At 41.5% G+C, this 22,983-nt stretch overlaps 1 protein-coding gene across 2 annotated transcripts in view; it reads left to right on the forward strand.

The window, feature by feature from the left end:
* Positions 1 to 22,983, forward strand: part of ESR2 (estrogen receptor 2) — a 99,773-nt gene that overhangs the window by 57,179 nt on the left and 19,611 nt on the right. The window contains exons 2-3 of one of the 2 annotated variants that reach the window (XM_075193610.1): positions 12,539 to 13,017; positions 17,900 to 18,075. In XM_075193610.1, the coding sequence (XP_075049711.1) occupies positions 12,590 to 13,017; positions 17,900 to 18,075 (604 nt within the window). In that variant the 5' untranslated portion in view covers positions 12,539 to 12,589. Of the gene's footprint in view, positions 1 to 12,538; positions 13,018 to 17,899; positions 18,076 to 22,983 lie in introns of those variants that run through there. The other variant, XM_075193609.1, reaches the window with a different exon arrangement.

The raw sequence follows: 22,983 nt of genomic DNA on the forward strand, positions 1-22,983 counted from the left end.
GGTTGCTATGGGCAACACCAAATTTTCTACAGAGAATAGTTTTTGTAGATGGCCACTGAATGCTATTACAGTGTATCTAATGTCTGCCTGTTGTTTAAAAGATCAACACTATTTGCCAGTGTGCAAAGATGTTTGCTGACCACAGTAAAAGAAGCTGGTTGCTTTGTCTAAGTACAACTTTCATGATCCAGCACTCACCTGAGCCTGCGTGACGTGTGTGTGACAGGTTTAATCAAAAACAACAACCTAGTTTGTTTTATAATGGTTAAAACTCTCCCTGTCTATCACCACACACTTTTACTTACCGATAATGCCCCCACTAAGGTTTTTTCTGAAGAGCTGACACCCTTACTCAGGAATCCTTTGGTTCTCTCTTTATCTAAACTAATTTCTCACAACTTACTTTAATCAGAATCATAAACCAAATGATCTTCCCTGAACCAGAGTTATCATAAACCAAATGATCTCCTCTGTTTCAGCTGTGTAGCGTTTTAATACCAAGCTAAGTCTGACATGTGAATTCATAAGAACACAGAGACATGAACTTATTAAGTGTAATTTAATATGCAAAATAAATCCACAATGCTTATAATGGAAAACAATTAACAAAAATGACATACAAATATACAATAGCTTCTTATAAAATAAAAAGGTTTAAACACAAAAGAATGGTACAATCATGAATGATCAGATTTCTGCCTGCTGGGAGAGCATAAACACTGTAAAGCTTCTCAATAAAAAATTGACTCCCAAACATGAATAAAAACTGTTTAAACATGCTTCAGGTGCCCACAGCCCCCCTGTGATGTCAGAACTAGAAAGTCAGTGTAAATGCACTTTCAAACACCTTTCAAGTCAGGTTTTCTTTACACTGGCCTTACTTCTTACCAGAATGTCCTACAAAGATGATCACACAACAGATCATAAGTTTCCCTTCATTTACATACCATATATGAACCCTGTAAGTATGATATTTGAGAAAAAATATGATATTTTACTGTCTGCCCTTATTTCCATTCATTCAAACTTGTTCTAGCTGCTCAGCCACCTGTCACCCAGTTGAGATATACTGAGAGATCACAAATCACGAAGAATGGGATGGGTCTCTTTTTGGAAATTAATACTGATATTGATATAACCTTAAAGAGTGGTTCCAAGAGGTTTTAGCTTTTAGGACCCGTGCCATAAATTGCTATTGGGCACTCCTCTGTAGCTACATCTCTGGATATACCTATGAATGCATCAAGGGGAGAGCAACAATCAAAGCGACAATCAAAGAGATAACAATGTAATTTAGCTTCACCCTCTCAGGTTCTAACCACTAATTGGACACAGAGTTCCTGTAAGTCACACCAAGATAATACTATGAATTAACTCACAAACACATATTTCTAATTGTATATGCCTTGCAAGTAGCTTGCATATGATAGCAACATTGCTTAATTAGTCTACATTGGCTAACCACACAAGTGGATTGTAATAGGGCAATCCCACCACAAAAATATATCTCCCCAAAACAAAAACAGCTGCACAGATAATTAAAAGAATGGATGAGAGAAATGTATATTATTTTAATCACACTTTTATTCCTGTGACTTCCTTGTATCCTTCAATAATAAAGATGACTTGCAGTGTATATGTCTAGTCCAGATGGAGATGTGCTTTGCAATACACATGCTTTTGACCTCACTACTGAGTTCCCTTAATGAACCAAGCATTATTCATACATATTCAGTGTAAGCAGGCACAGGCTTCAGCAGAAATACAAAAGGTCATGCTTGAGACAGAAAGATACTTAAGAAAGAATTTTCTATTTTCCAGACATCTAATGTGAATCTTCTATTGTGTCTTTTTAGCAGTGATAGGGATGACGGCTTTGTAAAAGTAGAGACTGTAGACAGTTTTGGTAATACATTTTATATTTTCAGGAACATAATTTATTTTTATGGAGATTAAGACAGAAATGGTGGATTTAAAACATTAACAAGGGATCATGGGAGGAGGAAAAAGAAAATGTGAATACGAGACTGGATTGATGCAAATGGGCTGATGAAGTTGTAGTTCCAGGCTTGTGATCGCCAAATGACCTAAATCCGCACCTTAGACTTTGGTGAAGCCTGGACTGCAGTTTAAAACCAGTGCATTACAAATGGAACTGTCAGTGGCAACCTGCGTCTCCAGTGTTGTGCCTAAAATAATTTAAATTGGTTCCCTGCAAGTGATCATTATTAGGAAGTATTAAATATGAACAATATGTAACCCAATGCCACAGAACCTTCCCTCCTTCATGCTGGGGGCCCATGACTGAGCAGGGGAGAGACGATTACACTTTCCTTAATTGCATTGTATCATACTTGCCAACTTTTCTTCGTTGGCTTCAGAGAGATCTCGCGGGAGGTGGGCGTTCAGGGGCGGGGCTTGACAAATTGCATTATTTTGGTACCGCTCCCTAAACGATTGTCACAGTTTTGGCAAATTAGAGCAGGGAGTGGGGCTAAGATGACACGATATTTGCATCATTAAGCCCCACCCCCATCACTTAGCTATTGCGGGGGCGAGAACTGGGAGGCTGACCTGCTCTCCCGGGAGCCCTCCCAGAAATGCGGGAGACTCCCGGACATTCCGTGAGAGTAGGCAACTATGCGTTAAAGAAAAGCAGTTAATGAATCTCTAGAGATTGAAGTGTCTTTTACATTTCTGTCTCCATTAGTGAAGTCATGTTGTCTTGCCTGTCAGTCTTTGATTAAATCTTGGCCTCCATGAAAATGGGCACCTCCATAGGAATCAGTACATGGACATAGGACACAATTTCTGAACTGTGTCATCATGCCACAGATGGCGAAGCCAACCACGTCTTGTACTGGCTCAGCATCAGGGAGAATGCCAGACTCTTCAGGGAGTGAGGGAGATCACCCCTATTTCAGGGAGTCTCCCTGACATTCAGGGAGAGTTGGCAATTTTGCTTTGTATTAGCAGATCACATGTCAGCTAGTATTAGGTTACTATTACAAGTGATCTATTGCTGCAGATATACAGGGGCCCGAGTGGCTCAAATGCCAAACTACAGTTTACAGTTTGCAGAAACTATGGAGGAACAAAGTTTGTATGGGCTAAACTTTTCCCTATATAATTCCCATAAAATAAATATATACTTATTCTGATATAATATCAAATTAAAGCCCGACTCACCCCACCCCCCACCACCAATGTATAGAAAAATATAAAAGTTATTCACAGTTAAACATTGGTGTGATCATGAGGGGGTGAAAATCCTCCAGTCACTAATTAGTTAAACTACGTTTCACTAGTGTCTGAGCACCTTATTGCATTCAATAGAAAAAAATAGTAATAAATGCATCTGTTAATATCAGTGGTAATAAATGTTAGGAACGGAGAGTCCCCAATGTACTCCCTGAGATGTAGTCCCACTTGGCAGTAACTCCTTTGTGTAATTTCAGAAGTAATTCGGGAAGTATATCGGGGCTTTCAGTTCCTCACAGTTTTTACCACTGACAATATATCAGGTTCCTCTCTTTGTGATATATACGTATACTCTGGGACTCAAGGAGTTGATTGTACGGAGCTAAAATCAGCATGAGAATTTATACAAATACTTCTAACAGGGGCGCACGCAGGATTTTTAGGGGGGTGGCGGTTTTAGGGGCCAACCCAAAAAAACCCCAGAAAACAAAAAAAAAACTGAGAGAGCTGCTGCGCATGCGCCCCCGCAAGCGCAGCTACTCTGTTTTGGCAGCACTGTACTATACAGCAGCCGCGGCGCTGTCAAAGAAGCATCCGCAGCGATGCTGTATACAATACAGCACCGCCGCGGACGCTTCTTTGACAGCGCCGCGGCTGCTGTATAGTACAGATTTGTGTTATTTGTGTATTATTATTTATTATTACATTTTTTTACTTTTTCACTGCAACAATGAGAATTTTATAATAAATCCAATATATTTTTAATAAAAGTCAACTCTGGCTGGCTTCTGCCATTATTTTCTTATTATTGTCCCTTTTTTTGCATTAGTATAATCATCATCATTATTTTTTTTATATATAATTAACATTTTGACCACAATTTTTTCTATATTGCTTATAATGGGCTAATTTAGAGCCGACACTTTTTCTTTGTTCTTAGTAAGTTTAGAGGTAAGTGGGCAACTATTTTTTCTGACAGTTATTGACCCTAATGACCTGTAGGTAGTATGTCAATTATAACCATAATTATTAAAAGTATTTATAAGTGTATTTTAGCGCCTGTTTCATAGTAGTGTTTTGATTCGTTACCTTATTGCGTTCAGACTTCCTCTTCTGCTCATCTTTAGTGCAGTAAGTTTTGAAGTGGGCGGGAACAGAACAACCTGTAGCCAATCAGATCATAGGTGTATTACTTTATGAATAATCACAGGCTGCAGCTTCTCTGCACTGAATAACCTTTGTTCTGTCTGTGTTACATCCATGCTCCTTTGTCAGACATACATCAGACGGCAACTACTGGAAAACCAAATGGTTCCATAATGTACTACACCAAACTACAGGAGCCCTAGAGGCTCAAATACCAAACTACAGTTTACAGGTTACAGAAATAATGGAGGAACAAAGTTAGCAGCACCATGTAATAATAGTGAGCTACATGTAAATTATATTGCATCTTTCTCTGGAATAATGTTTCTGTTATGTTCTGTCACAACTGTATGTTGCGTACCTGCTAGCGTTGGCACTACTTGGAGGAAGGTGCTGAATCTAACATGCCCCTGGTATTCACCAGGGACCCCCGCAAGAAGGTATGGACTCCACCGCAGGAGACACGCAGGTCGCGATCCGTCCCCAAGTTGGATAGCGAGGCACGTGAGAAGAATGGTCAGACAAGCTGGGTCGGTAACAATGCTGGCAAACATGGTACACTAGGAGTATCCAGAAGAATGGTGAGACAAGCCGGGTCGGTAACAGTCTGGTAATGCGGTACAACAGGGAAATCCAAAAGAGTGGTCAAACGGTCCGGGTAGAAAGGGCACTGGAAGGCAGGATAGTCAAGGCAAAGCAAATGTGCAGGAACGCTGGAGAAGGCAATGAGACCTGATACTCTGGCACTGGAGGTCAGACTGGATATACCTTATAAAGTCTGAGCAGCCAATGGATGGAGAGGGGGCGGCGGTGCTGTCATTAGCCGCCGCCAGAGGTTTCAAGTAGCGTCCTGTTGCCTAGCAACGGGACGCGCATGTGCAGACGGCCAGGCCGGGCGGAAGGAAGTTCCGCATCTGGTTGCCTGGCAACCAGACGCGGAAAGTAGATGCAGGCGACCGTCCTGGAGAGAGAGGGGGACGGTGCCTGACATGTTCATTATTGTGTTTTTGTTGCTGTTTTGCTATTCTTTATACTCTTCCCGTTTTCTGGGTTTGAGCAGTTTTCCAAACCACTAGCAGTGTCACTGGTATGGAAAATACTTGGATCAAATCTGAAATCTGTCCCTTGTATTGACCCCTTTGATATTTCTCTTAGGTACGGAGGTCTCTTGTGATAATTCCTGTTGGGGCAGCATCAAGGTCACATCTGTCCCTCTGATGAGTTTGGTTTTTCCTTCTTTGTTTAATAGTTGGCATTCTGAGATAGTAAGACTGCAATGTTTCTGCTCTCCTTCCCATGGTTGCTGCTAGACAGCTTTTCCCATCTGTTCCACATCTTGTCCTGGGTCAAGTGTTGACATTGGCCTGGCAGTTTTATTAAAGTACATTCTCTGTGTCTGCTATTGACTTTCTCTCACCTTATTTATTATTTATTTTTGTTGATTTATATAGTGCCAAGTATATTACGCAGCTGTTAAGACTGAATGGCTACCAAAATCAACTTTTAGAACAGATGGATTAGAGGTCTTCACCTATAGCAGCCGCCTTTCCCCTAGAGCTAGTCGAGCTCACGCGGTACTCGGATGTCCCCAGGACTTCACTCTAGCATAGTAAAAGTTTATTTTAATGGCTACCATTGCGCAGATGAGGAGGATAACCGGAGATGCGGAAGACAATGTCAGGAACAGTCCGAAGGTAAGTAGCGAGCAGGATAAACATGGACATGACAGAGGTCAGGGCAGGTTGCATGCAAGGATAATCCAATAGTCAGGCAGAGGTCAGGGGCAATCAAAGTTCAAGCAGGGTCTAAAAACAAGCCAAGGGTTAAAACAGGATTCAAGTAAGTAAGCAGTATATCCACAGGAGCAGAGCAGGTCAGGAATGGGTGGCACACAGGAAGCCATAACTGACAGGGAGGCTAAGCCCTCCCTGCCGTAAATACATAGATGGGCCAATCAGAAGAGGGGAGGCACAGAAGCTCACAATGAACCTCAGAAGGCTGTTAATTAAATAGATCATGGTGCACACGCACCCGGATGTCAGATTGGTCGGGCTGCAGTGAGGCAACAAGGCTAACCACTGTGCTACTCTTACACATATAATGCAAAGTGACCGTTTGGCGCTACGTTTTCTTGTATCATTAGAATCAAAACATTGTAATTATCTTCATGACTGATTTTTTATTCTTGAGTCACTGTGGCCCCGCACCCTGCTAGGTAATGCTGGGATTCATGGCATCGCACACGGGTCACGGTGGCCTGATGACGCAAATCTCGTCATTAAGTCCCACCTCCGTCGGGATCCTGGAGGGTGCCTATTCTTACAGGAGTCCGGAAGCCTCCTGGAAATTCCGGGAGAGTAGGCAAGTATGGGGAACATACTCCTGGGGGTAAATGTAATAACGTCCGATTTTTTTCAACTCAACGCTATTCTGCGAGTTGGCAGTGAAAATTTAAACCGCCAATGGCTTTAAAGGCATTGTTTTGCCTTTAAAACCATTGCAGCTTTAAATTTTCACTGCAAACTCGCTGGATAGCGGCGTGTTGAAAAAATCGGATGTTATTACATTTACCCCTTGGAGACCAGCCCAAACCTATGAAAACAACTGTATAGAGCGTCTAAATTTTCTCCATTGTCAGGTGTTGTTCAGCCGCCTCTATTTCTGTTATTCATTTTGCCAGGTTGAGTTCCTTGCAAGCTGTAGGTCTGCTAGGGATTTTCTTTGTAGGATTTATAACATTCATTTGTCCATTGTTTGTACGTGCTAATGACCATTTAATAACTGATCTGTGACTATTACCATCAGCAAACTCCTCGCAAAAGAAGTTCTGGTTTAACTGAAGGAATATATTTTATTTGGAAAGGCAAGAAATTGCTCTCCAGCTGCTGTGGAATTACCTGGTACAGCAAATGGAGAGCCATAGGTAACCAAGCATGTTTAAATTATGCTCTAGATTTGTACATTACATAACATAGAAGTTACTGAAACCTTGGGAAATATTTGAATCATAAAGGAGTTGTTTATGCAAACTAAAAAGTCTGTGAATGTACTTACATTTTTTTTTTTCAGAGTATAGATGATGCACCACTGATCATAATCTGTGAGTTTTTCCGTTATAATTATAACATTATAATATAATTACATACATCCAACTCTACATCTCCTCGCCCGATCTTTCCCCCACCCTTCTCTCTCGTGTATCCGACTGCCTCTCTGCCATCTCCTCCTGGATGTCCTCACGCTTTCTCAAAATTAATATCTCTTAAACTGAACTCATTGTCTTTCCTCCCCCCAGGCTCCCCTCCCACCATGACCTCTCTATCACTGTTAACAACACCTCCATCTCCCCTGTCACCCAACTCCGCTGCCTGGGCTTTACCTTCGACTCCTCTCTCTCCTTTACCCCCCCACATTCAATCCCTTGCCCAAGCCTGTCCCTTCCAACTTCACAACATTGCCCGCATCCGGCCTTTCCTCTCTCAGGATGCTACCAAAACTTTCATCCACGCACTCATTATCTCCCGCTTCGACTATTGCAACCTCCTCCTCACCGGTCTCCCCCTCTCCCACCTCGCCCCCCTCCGCTCTATTCTGAACGCAGCTGCTAGACTCATCTTCCTCTCTCGCCGCTCCTTCTCCGCATCCCCTCTCTGCCTTGCCCTACACTGGCTCCCCATCCCCTACAGAATCCTTTTCAAACTCCTGACCACCATGTACAAGGCACTCTCCCAGTCTACTGCCCCCTATATCTCCAACCTCTTCTCCATTCACACTCCTGCCCACTCCCTGCGCTCGGCCAATGACCGTCGCCTCTCCTCCACTCTGATCACCTGTTCCCACTCCAGAATCCAAGACTTCTCCCGTGCAGCCCCCCTTCACTGGAATGACCTCCGTCGCTCCATCCGTCTCTCTCCCACTCTAAGCTCCTTCAAACGGGCACTAAAAACCCACCTGTTCCTCAAAGCCTACCAACCTTCCACTTAACCCGTTCTCCCCCCACCCCCTTTTCTCTCCCTTATACGTCACTGGCTCCCTTTTGTACCTGAGTTTTGTTCACCCTCCCTTAGGCTGTAAGCTCATTTGAGCAGGGCCCTCTTCCCTCTTGTGTCCTTACCTGCTCTTCTGCTCCGTCTTTACTGCATTAGCCTGCTTGGAGCTTCTGACGTGTTGGTATTTTTGTTTACTGCTCAGTAATGTTTTACTCTGTATTGTCTACTGTTTGTGCTGTGTACGGCGCTGTGGAACTCTTGTGGCGCCTAACAAATAAAAGATAATAATAATAATAATAATAATAATAATAATACATCAATATTTAATCTGAAGCAGCTACCCTAGAAGTTTGTTGAAAATTGCCAATGCCGCAGGTTCATCAAGGTCAAATCCCTATTCATGGTACCAATGCCCTAATGTAATAATATGGACTGCTGGTATAGGCAAGTATGTTTGCAAAACTCACTCCTGTACTCATTGCCCTTTCATTTGAATTGTTTCCTAAAACAGCTGTCCAATGGGAGCTGGAGATTACACTGATTCAATTAATCATCACCTACTTTGAACCTTAATGTTTCTGTTTTTACAAACTAAATAAAGCGCACAGTCCATTATGCTTAATTCCTCAGTGATGAGGGTATGCTGGTATCAGCTCTCACACTGCATTATCAGGACTGCAAGAGGCTTGTACCAGCATTATATACTCATATAAAGCAACAATAAATACCTTTCACATGAATTGATTTTTATGATGTGCTTTACAATTGTTAACATTTACATCAATTTATAAATAATGCATTCAGAATTGGTTTTAAAATGGAGGAACTAAAATGTCATTTGGGCCCCCCACTGGCGTTTGAGGATAAATTATGGCTGAAAAATTATATTTATGCCCTTCAGCCTTCTGGGAGATGTCACTTAACTATAACATTCATACGCACGTCAGCCAGTCATTTACACGCATGTCAGTCAGTTACACGCAAGTCAGTCAGTCAGTTACACGCATGTCAGTCAGTTACACACATTTCAGTCAGTTACACGCATGTCAGTCAGTTACACACATTTCAGTCAGTTACACGCATGTCAGTCAGTTACACACAAGCCAGCCAGTCATTTACACGCATGTCAGTCAGTTACACACAAGCCAGCCAGTCATTTACACGCATGTCAGTCAGTTACACGCGTGTCAGTCAGTCAGTTACCCGCATGTCAGTCAGTCAGTTACACGCATGTCAGTCAGTCAGCTATTAAATTGACCCTAGTCTGTGTGTGTGTATGTTAGGGAATTTAGACTGTAAGCCCCAATGGGGACTGATGTGAGTGAGTTCTCTGTACAGCGCTGCGGAATTAGTGGCGCTATATAAATAGCTGATGATGATGTGTATATTATAAATATCTGACAACGTGCATTGTTCAAATGTGTGAACCTTCCATCCATCTCCAACCTCTTTAGTATTACCGCTTACATTAAATTCATTTCGGCTATTTTTCATATTGAAATACTGCTTGGTCTATCCTAATTTCTGGCTTAAATGATTCCTGTGAGGGGACTTTGGTCTTTATTACATGTGTCACTTTTGTGAGTTTGAAGTTCTTTATTACTTTGCTGGGAGTGTAATGGTCCTCTTCACAGAAGAGCAAATATATAGTGTCCATTTGAAGACTGTGAGTGGCAGCTCAATCCACCGCCAAACAAGCAACACAACTAAAATTCATCCTCTCCCTCACTTTCTCTCCCAATAACCTAACTTAAAATGCTTAGGGGGAACCTCAGAAACAAAGGATGTGACCCATAGCAGGTGGTGTCTGCAGGGGGCTCTGTTCTGCTGGTAAGTGACCTCTTATATATATGTGATGTTCAGCTGCATGACACCAGAAGTACCTCCGTCCTATGTGAGGGGAGAGCATATATACAGCAAGTAGACCCCGCCTCCACAATATGATTGGTTCTTGTAGGCAGATCTTTGTGACATGTGATGTTGGTGAATAAGGACCCTCCATAAAATAATTATGCTCAGGAAATAGCTAAGGGGAAGGAGGCTTATTAGTAAATCATTTAAAAAAATAGGAATCATAGAAAAAAAAATAAAGTCTATTCCAAAAGTAATAATTGGCATTTTATTTTAAATTAGAAAAATATGTTTACCTTTAATTTCAATTCCTTTAATTGATAAAGTTAAATGTTCCATACTTGTAATATCTACCCCTCTGACATACTTAAGTCAGGGGTGGATCTAGGCAACTGCTCTACCCGGGGCGATTTTAGGGGGGGCGATTTAGGCCCCGCCCCCTTTCTAATTTCTACGGCTGCTGACGGCTGCACAGTATGTGCAGGTCCGTTCAGCATTGGCAGTGTGCTGTCCCGCTGCTCTGATTGTGTTTAAAACACAATCAGAGCAGTCGGGCAGCACACTGTCACTGCTGAACGGACCTGCACAATGTGCAGCCGTCAGCAGCAAGCCCCTGCTAGGGGGGGGGGGGGGCGATCGCCCCGATCGCCCCCCCCTACCCCCCTGGATCCGCCACTGACTTAAGTGAAGTACAAACATATCTGATTGTTTGAATAAGCAGCTAATCTGAGTTCATTGGCATATCACAAACTGGGCAAAGAAGCAATCTGAGGGGAATGGGAGAAGTCTTTACCTAAAATGGTGCGTTTGACTAAGGTTAGAGAAAAATTTAGTTGACATTATTTATCTCCTGCTTGTCTGTATATCCCTGGTTCTGAAGTGGAAGAACAGTGTGCAGCCATTCAGATCGCTGAAATAGTCACAGCAGCACAGAGTGTTGCCAGTGACAAGAGTGCTGAACTTTTGGGAGATGGTGACCCCAAGCTGTAGCAAGGAGATAAGGTTGGGGGGGGGGAGGGGGGGCAGGCACAAAGTACCGGGGCCCTGGCGTGCTTATGTACTGGAAGGAGACATCAACCTGGTATGACCCCACCCCTTTCGACTTCTATGGAATCAGCCCCAAACAGTTGCTGTAAAATTCCTCTTGGTGGCCCTGGGTATAATCACACAACTGATACACTGTGATCCCTATACAGCCGGTACACTGTGATCACTATACAGAGATCACACAGATATGACACACCTGATACACTGTGATCACTATACAGAGATCACACAGATATGACACACCTGATACACTGTGATCACTATACAGAGATCACACTGATATCACACACTGATCACTATACAGCATACTTGCCTACTCCTGGAAACTTGTTTCCGGGAGAGGGGGCGTGACTGGAGGGCAGGAGGGGGGGTGTCATTTTGGACCCGCCCCCACAAAACCATCATTCCCGACGCGGGGACGGGGCCAAAATGCCGCGATTGGCCTCGCCCCGCCCCCTCCCGCCCTCCAAAATGGCGTGATTCACAGAGAATCGCGTAAAATGACACGATTCTCTGTGAATTCTGGGATGCGGGAGAAATGCCAGCTCTCGCGGGAGCCCGGGAGACTGACCAGAGTTTCGGGAGTCTCCCGGACTTTCTGGGAGAGTTGGCATGTATGCTATACAGAGATCACACTGATATCACACATCTGATACAATATACAAAGGTCACACAGATATCACACACTTGATCACTTCTGATACCTCACAGAGCAGTCACAAGGCATCAACATGCAACAAACACTCAGATACATAGTTTGAAACACACTCATATTATGCAGCCAGTTACTCTGTTGTTGTGGAACTACAAACACCAGCATAACAGGCATGCTAGGCTTGTAGTTTCACAACAACTGGAAGCAACAGGCTGCATAATACAGATCTGCTTCAAGCTCTAATATCATACAAAGCCCACCCCATTCATGATTTATTAAGCATTTTAAATCTAAAATAAATATTAAACATAATTGTACTCACAACAAGCTCTTCCTTCTGAGTCCTGCAGTTCACGTATTTGCACCCATGTCGGTGGCGTGATTCTGCCACTTGCGCCAGCCTGCACCTGGAGATGGGACAGGTGTATTATCATTTTAATTACTGGTAAAATAAATGTAATTATTTTAGACAGATGTTGTAGAGGTTGGTGCTATGTAGGTCTATGACGAAGTGTGTGTGAGGGGGGATTTAGTGGCAAAAGCTATGGCCCTAGGCCTGTCTCTAGATGGCCTATATGATAGGCTGGTGAGTCATTGATGTGGATAACAACTGTTTAACCACTGGTAATATGCGCCTCTTTTATTTCAGCCAATGGAAAACAATGTGTTTTTGAGAAACAGATTTTAAACTTCAATCAACATGTCCACGCACATGCACAAGGAATTTTCTCAGTTGCACCCAATGCAACATATTGGACCTTCGAAAGCAGATATCAAAAGTTCTCCATCGGCTCTAATGTCTTCTGTTGAGTATTGTGGCAATCAAAGCATCATGCCAGTAGACCAAAGCCCGGTGTACATTCCTTCTTCATACATGGATAACAGGCACGACTACTCGTCCATAGCATTTTGCAGCCCGCCTCTTATAAACTATAACGTTCCAGGAAATTCTAGTGATTCTGAAAGTTCTGTTATGAGACAGACTATGAGTCCAAGTTTACTGTGGGCAGCTCCTGATCATATGTCTCCTGTGACTTTACATTGTCAATCCTCACTGTTGTATGCAGAGCAGCCGAGAAGTCCGTGGTTCGAAGCCAAACCAGAAGAACACATACTGCCAATTAACAGGTGAGAAAACATTTTACTAGTATTACTATTACTTAGCATGTTCTCTAGAAACTCAGTGGAACTTTATCCATCTCCATTTAGTCAATCACTCTGCCTCCCATGAGTGACAGAGAAGAACACAACATCTCCACCTAAGAACACATCTTTTCAATGGTGACATTTATAAAAACTATCGAGAAGCAGGGCTATTACTTATTTAACTTTACCTATGAGTTTTTAAGGCTTTTGCCTCAGCGGTAGTTCCCTAAATAGGCAACATGTGACTCTGATCAAAATTGTTTTTTGTTGAAACCTTTCAACTTCTTAAATTATCTTTAGAAAATTCTGAAATGCGTAACAAGCCATTTACTATGGAAGAATGACTCAATGAAATTAAGAAATCCCCATTGGAAAAAGTCCAGGACATGATGGCTTCTCTCTTCCATACTATGACATTTTCTAGACAGAGCTAACCCCTTATGTAAAGATGGTAAATACTTTATCTGACTTGTCTTTTCTAGATCCCCCGAGCATGTTTTACTATTACTTGTAAATGTAAATATAAAATTATACACAAAATGCTCGTTAACTTCATGCTTATAAGAATGTCCCCCTGACTTAATTCATTTTGAACATGTAAGATTTGTACCTGGTCGATGGGTTAGAAATAAGGACATGATAGCTATCGGCACTCTTGTCCGAGCCATGGAGCTTTAACATCATGGCTCTATACAACTGCCATAAGCTAGGATTTAGGTTAATTGCGCCTTGTTGGAGAAAGGTCAGATAGTAAATGGCACCAGCCATGTCTGTCCTCTTTATTGTAACTCTCATTTTTATTTTGCATGTGGGACCTTTGGTGTGTTCCATTAATGTAGCCATAACTGGCACCCAGGTGGCTTTGTATGCAAACGACCTTTCACTTTTTATCTTTCAATCCTAAATATCCTGAAACAAGTCTAATATTACACTTTTTAACTCCGTTCCTTCAGTGCTCCACTTACCGATGTTGTTGAAACTTCTCTCTCAATTTAGCGGACTTTCTAACAATAAAATACACATATTCTAAATCACAACTCACTCTTATAGGTATAAAAACATTCGGTTCCCCCTTTTCATTCTTCATTCACTTTCATTTTGTTGGGTTTACATACAGACAGCTCTTTGGTATATTAACCATCTTGGCAAGTATGACTGAATGATGGAGTATGACCACCAAACATGTAACAAATTCATTACATAACTATCCTAGAATGGGATCCTAATATATCTCTTTTTATCTCTCTTCCTATATATACATACATATATATGTCTATTTAAACATCCGGTAAATGCAGCTTTAAGGCAAACCTGATACATCTTCTTTGTCAACCTAATACTATTCCTTCAGTAGCTGAATTTCATCTTGGCATGTGATGAAACCAAGGTTTCAAGAAGGTTTTTCTGACAGGTCTGATGAATATGAGAAGTATTGGAAGGTCATGGTTACCCTGGCTGCCATTCAATGAAAAAGAAAAGTATAACTTTGTATTTTCAAATGAACATATAGAGACACAAGATGAATTTCAAGCTCACCGGATATTAACTCATTTGGCGCCGGGAAGAGCTAGTGTGCAGTCGTCTCGTCTATATGAGGTTTCTTGGGGGTAGATTATCAAAAAGCCACATGTCGGTTAGCACATGACACAAGAGTTGTCACCCTCCAAATCACAGTATATCCTGGAGTTTGAGGCTGAAAACCGCTGGCGACGTGTTACGATTTTCAAAGCCCCCCAAAAAAGTGTAGTGGTTATCTAGGAATAATTAAATCAATGTTTCAGACAAGCTAGCAGTAGTGGCTATAAAATAAGTACCTCCATATATAATGATTATAATGTACTTTTGCAAGTAAAGAATTTGTACCAATAGAGTAAACATTGTCTTAATAACAAAATACTGCAACATTGTCTTTAATAAAGATTGTCTTTAATAACAGCCCCTCACACACACACACACACACACACACACACACACCGCTTTGTGCATATTACTTGGTCCAATGACAAATTTCACCCAACTTTACACACACACACCCCAAAAAACCCTCTTACCAGCATGATACTGAATCTCTATAATTCATAAGTCTCTTATTAAAAGAAATGTTGGTAATCCTATTGTTTTTAATCCGATAGTGTGATGTTATGAACAGTTATAAAAATGGTAGGTCTATGGTTCTGCTATGGAAATTGAGGGCTTAAGAGATATATGGTATTATTAGTTGACCTCTAAGAGATATGTCGTCACCTAAATTCCCGAGTCACCTGGAAAGAGATATCTCTTTGGAGAGGATTGGAATGTCCTTTAAGTCCATCGTGTATGACAATGGTCCAGTTGATTGCCTAAGACTACCTGGGGTGTCTCCTCTCTCTCCTACACCATGATATTCGGCATGGGTTAGGAACCATAAGATTTGTAGCTAGGAAATTCTTTATACTCAAGCTATAAGCACCAGGTGGAGGCAAGTTCAGTATAGCGATCCATGACGGTCATAGTCATGGCGTCCATTGTTGTGTAAAGATCTAGCCTATCAAACCAGTCTTTGATTGAAGGGAGGGGGGGGGCATTACATTTCCATTTGATGGAAATAACCACTTTCGCCGCATTATTTAAATGTTTCTATCAGCCCATTTTTAGTAGGACTGTGTCTGATTAGTGCCGTGAAACGAAACATCAGTCGCAAAATTAGTCCGTTTATCATACTCAAATCAACAGTGTACAATTGTTTTTTCAAGCACCAGTTTATTCTGCTGCCCAACCCGTATGAAATATATATACATTCTTACAAGTTTAGAAAAACTACTGTGCGAAGCCTGTATGAAGCCCTATACTATCATGAGGAGCGAAGTAACACAAACCTTCTCAGTTTATTTTGTGAGTTTTAACATCTGTAAGATCCTACTTGGACTATCAAGAGCTGTATTGTAGTGATCAGGGGCCAGCTCATACGTTTCATCAGTTCTCACCCACAACTTGAGATGATTGTTGAATAATTCAGATGACCTCACAACTATGATATTCCCGTAATGCAGATCCTGCGTCAGTGTTTATGAGTGACAGAAAATTAGGTGTTGCACCATTGGTTTAACATGATAATATGTCCCCCCACTTCTGGCAGTCAGAATGTTTAGTGTTTAATCCTTCTTGAACTCACGTAATTATTAGGTCAGTCATAATGAAAGAGGCCACTTAAGCCCAAATAGAGACCACTTGAGTCACGTTGTGATAACAGTTTAATATTACTAAAAGTGGAATAGACATCAATATCCCAGCGGTCTTCTATGAGCTGAAATAACACAGAAATTGTTGAGCAATATGTATCTGCATATTTGAATAAAGAGTTTGTGGGCTAGATTTACTAAGAATCGAGTTTGGTGGCGGTTAGAAACTGCCACACATCGCCGGTGGATCAGTGCTCCAAACCGCCGCATTTACTATAGGGAGTTTTGAGGCTGCGATTTAAAATGACGGGCGTTGTGTGGCGGATTGAAAAACCACCGGCGGTTTTGTCCAAACCGCCATCAAAACTGCCAACCAAAAGTCAGGACAGGACAGTTTTAATACCTGCTTCTGAATGACTTGATAGCTATAACATGCTGTTTGAACTATTTTGCCATTCAGAACATAAGAGGAAGCACCACTGACACTTAAATTATTTAGGCAATCATTATTTATTGATTAAGGGGCAAAATGAATTTAATATTAAACTTATGGGGAAAATGTTTATTTTCCATTATATTAAGGGGACAAAATTATTTATTTATTATATTATTTGGGCACTATGTAATGCCAGATTGTGCCACATATATAATTATATCCACCATTAACAATCAGTTAATTTTTATATATTCACATTTCCCCCATGATATAATGCTATAAGAGTGTCCCCTTAAAAGAAAAAACAATCCCCCATAAGTTAATATTAAACTAATTTTGACCCTTAATCAATAAATAGTGATTTCCCAAATAATTTAAATGTCAATGGTGCTTTCTCTCATGTTCTGAATGGCAAAATAGCTCAGACAGCAGCAGTTTGAGCAATATTACCTTTTACAACCACCTCTTTTATTTTGGCCGTTTGGATGGTGATTTTGCCAACCCAAGCTTAGTAAATCCGGCTGTTTGTATGTTCATCATTGTTAAAATCAGGATGGCGTTTGCAAAGTAGAGGGTGTGAAAAATGTAAATTCTGGCCGTTTTAACGGCGGTTTGAGCTTTTGTAAATCCGGTTTTAAAACCGCCGGAAAAATCGCTGAAAAGCGCCAGTTTCACCAAACCGCCTTTTAGTAAACCTAGCCCTGTGTCCTTATAACGTTAGCTCTCTCCCCCACATTCAGCCTACGTCTTCTAGCCTGTCTCACTGACCTGAGTGTCAGTGTCTGCTCCCAAACTTTGTGCACCAGACCAGTGGATACCGATCTGACCACAGTTCCTTCTTACTCCTAGCCCTTGGTATTTTAAACGCACAGTGCTTTTAATACAATGGGTACTTTGCAACTCTTATGTTTTCGGATTGCTATTGGCAGAACGTTACCTTCTCTGACCTGTACTTCATCATAACACGCCACACCTAGATTGGCAAGATGAATAAATGTCTTCAGAACTTTGGACTGTAGAGAACCCTGTTTTGTTGTGGGCAGCTGTGGTGCTCAACGCTGCCGACACTTAACAGACCAGAAAAGGACAACCAGATAGGAAAATAAAGGTACCTAGTAATTAAAATAATAAGAGTAAGGGAACATTGTATCTTAGAAACAAGATTTTGTTTTAATTGCCATCATTTCCGAAAAAGCTATTTTTCTAGAAGAGAGAAAAATGTTCTTTCATAAGAGTGAATTATTTCCTTCTAACTGTACTTTGCTTGCAGAGAAGCCATGAAGAGAAAATCCATAGGCGGTGAATGTACAAACCATGTTGGGGGTAACCCGGGCTCCAAAAGAGACACCCACTTCTGTGCGGTGTGCAGTGACTACGCCTCGGGGTACCACTACGGAGTGTGGTCGTGTGAAGGATGTAAAGCTTTTTTCAAGAGGAGCATCCAAGGTTTGTTCATTTCTGCTTTTCGTTCATTTAAATCTTCAAAACTTCTGACAAATGAGATAATTCCATTCTGCTGAGTCAAGTATTCTGCAGTCGTTGTATTCAGATTATTAATGACACCTAATAATGATTGGTGTAAGGCGAATGTCTTTTGGATGTAAGATAATTATATAGATTAAGCAGTAAGAAAGCCAAATTAATATTGTGATTGATATGATAGTTTGTTGGGGTTCCAGTGAGTTAAAACTATGTTTCAGAATGTGCTCATTACTTAAATATTTCACCTGCTATTGTAAAGTATTCTCCATCTGATTAGCGCATTATAAATTAGTTTTGTTTTAATACTCAATTATCACACAATTTAACTTAACCCCTAAAAATCCTTTTAGATATGTAACAAGTGATATATTTATGAATTTATGGGTCCCTGAAAGAACATTCAAACCCCTTCACAGTTTGCCAAGCGTGAAACCTCCTTCCTATCCCCAACCCAAAAGAATTCCACAAAATCAAAATCATACTTACCAACCTTTTTAAAGTTCTATCCGGGAGGTCCCAGGCAGGGAGGCATGCCATGTTTGTCGCGGGGAGCGGGGCCAAAATGACGCGATGCACCGCGAATCGCGTCATTTTGAGAGCAAGAGGCCATTTGCGGGATATTTGCCTGCTCTCCCGGGAATCCTAGTTTCGGGAGTCTCCCGGACATTCCGTGAGAGTTGGCAAGTATGATCCAAATAGCAAACCCACCCTTTTTGCCACCTGAAAAGCAATCAACTAAATACACACCCACACAGTACCGAGTTCAAATATTTGTTGTAATTTTTAAAATTTTGCATTTGTGGTTCTTTCACCCCTCTGCAGCATAGCGGGGGATAACCTACATCATTTTACCAAGAGTGCACAAAACAAAATATGCATTTGTAATTTACATTTCTGGCTTGGGGTGTGGGCTGGCAACTTTGGCCCAGGGGGGGGAAACAGAAAACTAGTAGTGTGTGTGATACCAGAATACTACAGACAATCATCAGCTGTTGTGGAAATACAAACAGAGGCAGCTGGGTCCATAAGTGTACTTACTGTATGGCTACTTCTACTGCAGATGTGTAGTGAGACATGCTATGTGACTCTATGGGGGGGGGGGGGGCATTCAATTAGCCGTGATGTACTGAGGAACATCGCGGCCACAGGATTTTTACAGAACTCTCTGCTGATTTTTCTTTGCACCCCATAAAAGTGTGAGGAAAGACGAGCAGAGATTTTACCGTAGTAACGGTAAAAACCACATACCTTGCTCACGGCAGAGTTTGGTAAGCGCAGCACTGAAGAAACCTGTTGTTAGCTATAATACACAAGAAAGCCCAATACACCTCTTGCCAGTTCTCTAATATGCAGCATTTATAACAGAGATCCGGAGATCTCCCACGTCTTGCTCTTACTAACGGAACCATGACACTAATGCCATCATTCCGCATTAATTTTCGCTGTTTATTGAACCACTAGCAGCTCATATCTGCACACACCCTGATATCTCAGGTATTAAAATCCATACCTGTACGTGACTGGTCACACTCTCATATCACCTTATCACTCGCAGGTTATAAAAATAAATGATTTAATCTGAGGCACTACCCCTCGTCTCACTTCAGATAACCTTGAACTCGTATCTCTGCTTGCTAGCTGGCAACACTATAAATATAAATACATCAGGATCCATCTCCCTACATCGTGAAACACTCTCTATACAGAGACCTACCCCCCCCCCCCCCCCGCCCCCTTTCTTCCTGCCTGCTAAAGGGAAAGATAACTCAGGCTAGTAGACAATGATTGTTTCTTGGCTAGGTTGCATCTTACCAATCAAAATTAACACAACACCTCAACTAGTATATTTATCCCATCAGTTCATATTATTTCTGAAATCCTCCATCAGATGCAATGCTAGTTTATTGGTTTATTGGGCAATGGACAATGGCAAAGTCAACTGAATTATCCACCCAGCTATTGTCACACATGCTGATTGAGGTTTTTTTTTTTAAATAAACGTGTCCACTATACCCCGACCTCATTCCTCCATCTAGGACAGGGGTCAGGGAGCTTTTTTACCTTTTACCCCAAAATATATTTAGATACGCCGACGTTACCCCCTTAATTTGAAAGTAAGGAAATAATATATTATTAATTATTGGAATTAAAAATTTTATTGAATCCGTCCAGGGCGCAACGCTGAAGGGAGGGGGCGCAGTCTATGAATATTTTAGGTTAATTTACTTAAAATTGAAGACTAGGAGTGGGGCAGTTTTCGTTCTCGCCCCGGGCGCTAAAAGTTTTAAGTTATGGCTCTGAGAACGGCAGATGACTTTGTCTTCCAAGAGTCTCTCTTACTTTCATAACCTCCTCTAACAATACCTTCACACCCAACACTATATAAACTACGTGCCTGCTTCCTGTACACTAAGATGCCCACACAATCTGGTTCTATATGCTCTCCACATAAAACAACTTAGGCCCACTCTGCGCGCTTTATTCAACTCCTCAAACTGATATCCTGATAGACAATCCTGAACCAGGAACCAGAATAGTGATTACCGCTCTAACCAATGAGAACAAACAGACAATACTACCATAGGGCTAAAAATAGTAGAAAATGCACATGAAGTCTATTACTGCTGGTATCACAGACACTGTTACATATATTCGATACTACATCTATCTATTGGAGAAAATGTAATGCATATATGATGGCCCAAAACGTCTACAATTCTGAGATGATGTTGCAAATTTGATAAATTGGACTTTTTTGTAATTCAGTTCTCTTGATAGTCAGACTGACGCACTGATTCCCTGTGTCCTCTATAGGATCTGACATCCTACCCTATCCTAGCTCTGTTTAGCTTTAGCGCAGTCTATATCTTATGCAGTTGACTACAATTGGCTGCCAGAATCCAATATGTAAACAGAATTCAGCACTAGTCAACAATTAAAATACAGGGTTTCTACCCTATACTTGGGCTTTTGACTGCAGTCAAGGAACTAATGAGGGATAGGCAGCACTTGATCATCCAATCGGCTAACTAGGCTGCAGCCTAGGGTCACGGGTTCAAGGCTTTTAGAGGATGTAACATTTTTTTTGGGTGCAAAATTGTGACAAGGGGAGGTTTAAAGTGAAATTAATTTTATATAGAAGAAAGAATAGTTGCTCTCAAAAATTAAGACATAAAAGATCTATTAGCCTCACGTAGAAAGCGAAAGGGGGGGGGCGTATTAGCCTAGGACAGCCTGAATCCTTAATCAGGCCCTGGGGATAGTGGAGCTCTTCCCATTCAAAACAAAATGTCAAAATGGTCCGAGACGTCGCTGTCAAAGAAGCAACGAAAAGTACTCAGACTGCACTGTGGCGTTGCCTGGCAACAACAAGTACTCAGACTGTACTGTGGCATTGCCTGGCAACGTGAAAGTACTCAGACTGCACTGTGGCGTTGACTGGCAACGACAAGTACTCAGACTGTACTGTGGCGTTGCCTGGCAACGTGAAAGTACTCAGACTGTACTGTGGCGTTGCCTGGCAATGACAAGTACTCAGACTGCACTGTGGCGTTGCCTGGCAACGTGAAAGTACTCAGACTGCACTGTGGCATTGCCTGGCAACGACAAGTACTCAGACTGTACTGTGGCGTTGCCTGGCAACGTGAAAGTACTCAGACTGTACTGTGGCGTTGCCTGGCAACGACAAGTACTCAGACTGCACTGTGGCGTTGCCTGGCAACGTGAAAGTACTCAGACTGTACTGTGGCGTTGCCTGTGTTTTGCGTCACAGTCCAGTTTCTGCTCCGGGTCTTCCACTTTGACCACTGCACCTTCATGACAGTGTTGGCGGTTTTATTTGCAGCAGGTCCCGTTTTCCAAAATAACAGCACCCTCTCTGGTCAGCGATTGGGACACCGCCCTGCTAACAACAGGTTTCTGTTTGGTTCTCCTACTAATGGCAATAATAATAATTAGAAAGCAGCCTCTTAGGCCTCATATTTTGAACTATTTGCTCATCTTTTGCAATCAACTAATTTATGTGGCAACACTGTATTAAAATATGTTAAACAAAAATAAAGCCTATGGCACTTTAAAAGCTGCTGCAATCAAACCTTTTCCGAAGACAGAAGAAACAACATTATCTATAGTTTGTGCTTCTCTAAAATCATCTTGAATCGAGTGCTGCGGTTACCTGTGGATTTCTGTAAACTTCAAAGAGCCATAATTAGGAAGATTCAATTGACTGCGTAGATTTTAACTTTGTACTGGAGCATCAAAAATTGTAGATAATGCCTACCACAATGTTCAGACATCGCAGATGGCTCATTTCATGTTCTAGCACCATAATAGAGATGCTAACTGCAAATATTATGTGCTTAACAGTGCCTAGCCTTATACAAGGGAATGTAATCCATAGATTGTAAGCTTGCGCGCAGGGCCCTCTTACCTCTTAGTCTGTGTTTATTACTGTTTGTTCCAAATTGTAAAGCGCTATGGAATCTGCTGGCGCTATATAAATAAATGTTAATGATGTTGATGAATGCTAGACATACTTGTATGTTAACACTCTGTGCAGAAACTTAGGACGAGTATGTTTCCTACCTCTTCTGCTGATTTCTTTCATAGTTTGCACCGAATGACACCATATGCCCTCCCCAATGATGTCACCCATATATTTTGTATCGAGAGAGGGTTATCACACGTGCGTTAGATTGGCAGACAAATCCTAGGAGTTAGCAAAGGGTTTCATTAAGAAAGAAGGTAAATAATGGAACTGTACTAAGTGGCAGAAACTAGTTAAAGTCATATAACAAGAATATTTGTATACATTCATCCCTTAACATTTACATTAGATATAGGGAAACAATGGGATCCCTTAACTTATTGTAA

Source organism: Mixophyes fleayi, chromosome 12 (genome assembly GCF_038048845.1).
Source record: "Mixophyes fleayi isolate aMixFle1 chromosome 12, aMixFle1.hap1, whole genome shotgun sequence".
NCBI lineage: Eukaryota > Metazoa > Chordata > Amphibia > Anura > Limnodynastidae > Mixophyes > Mixophyes fleayi.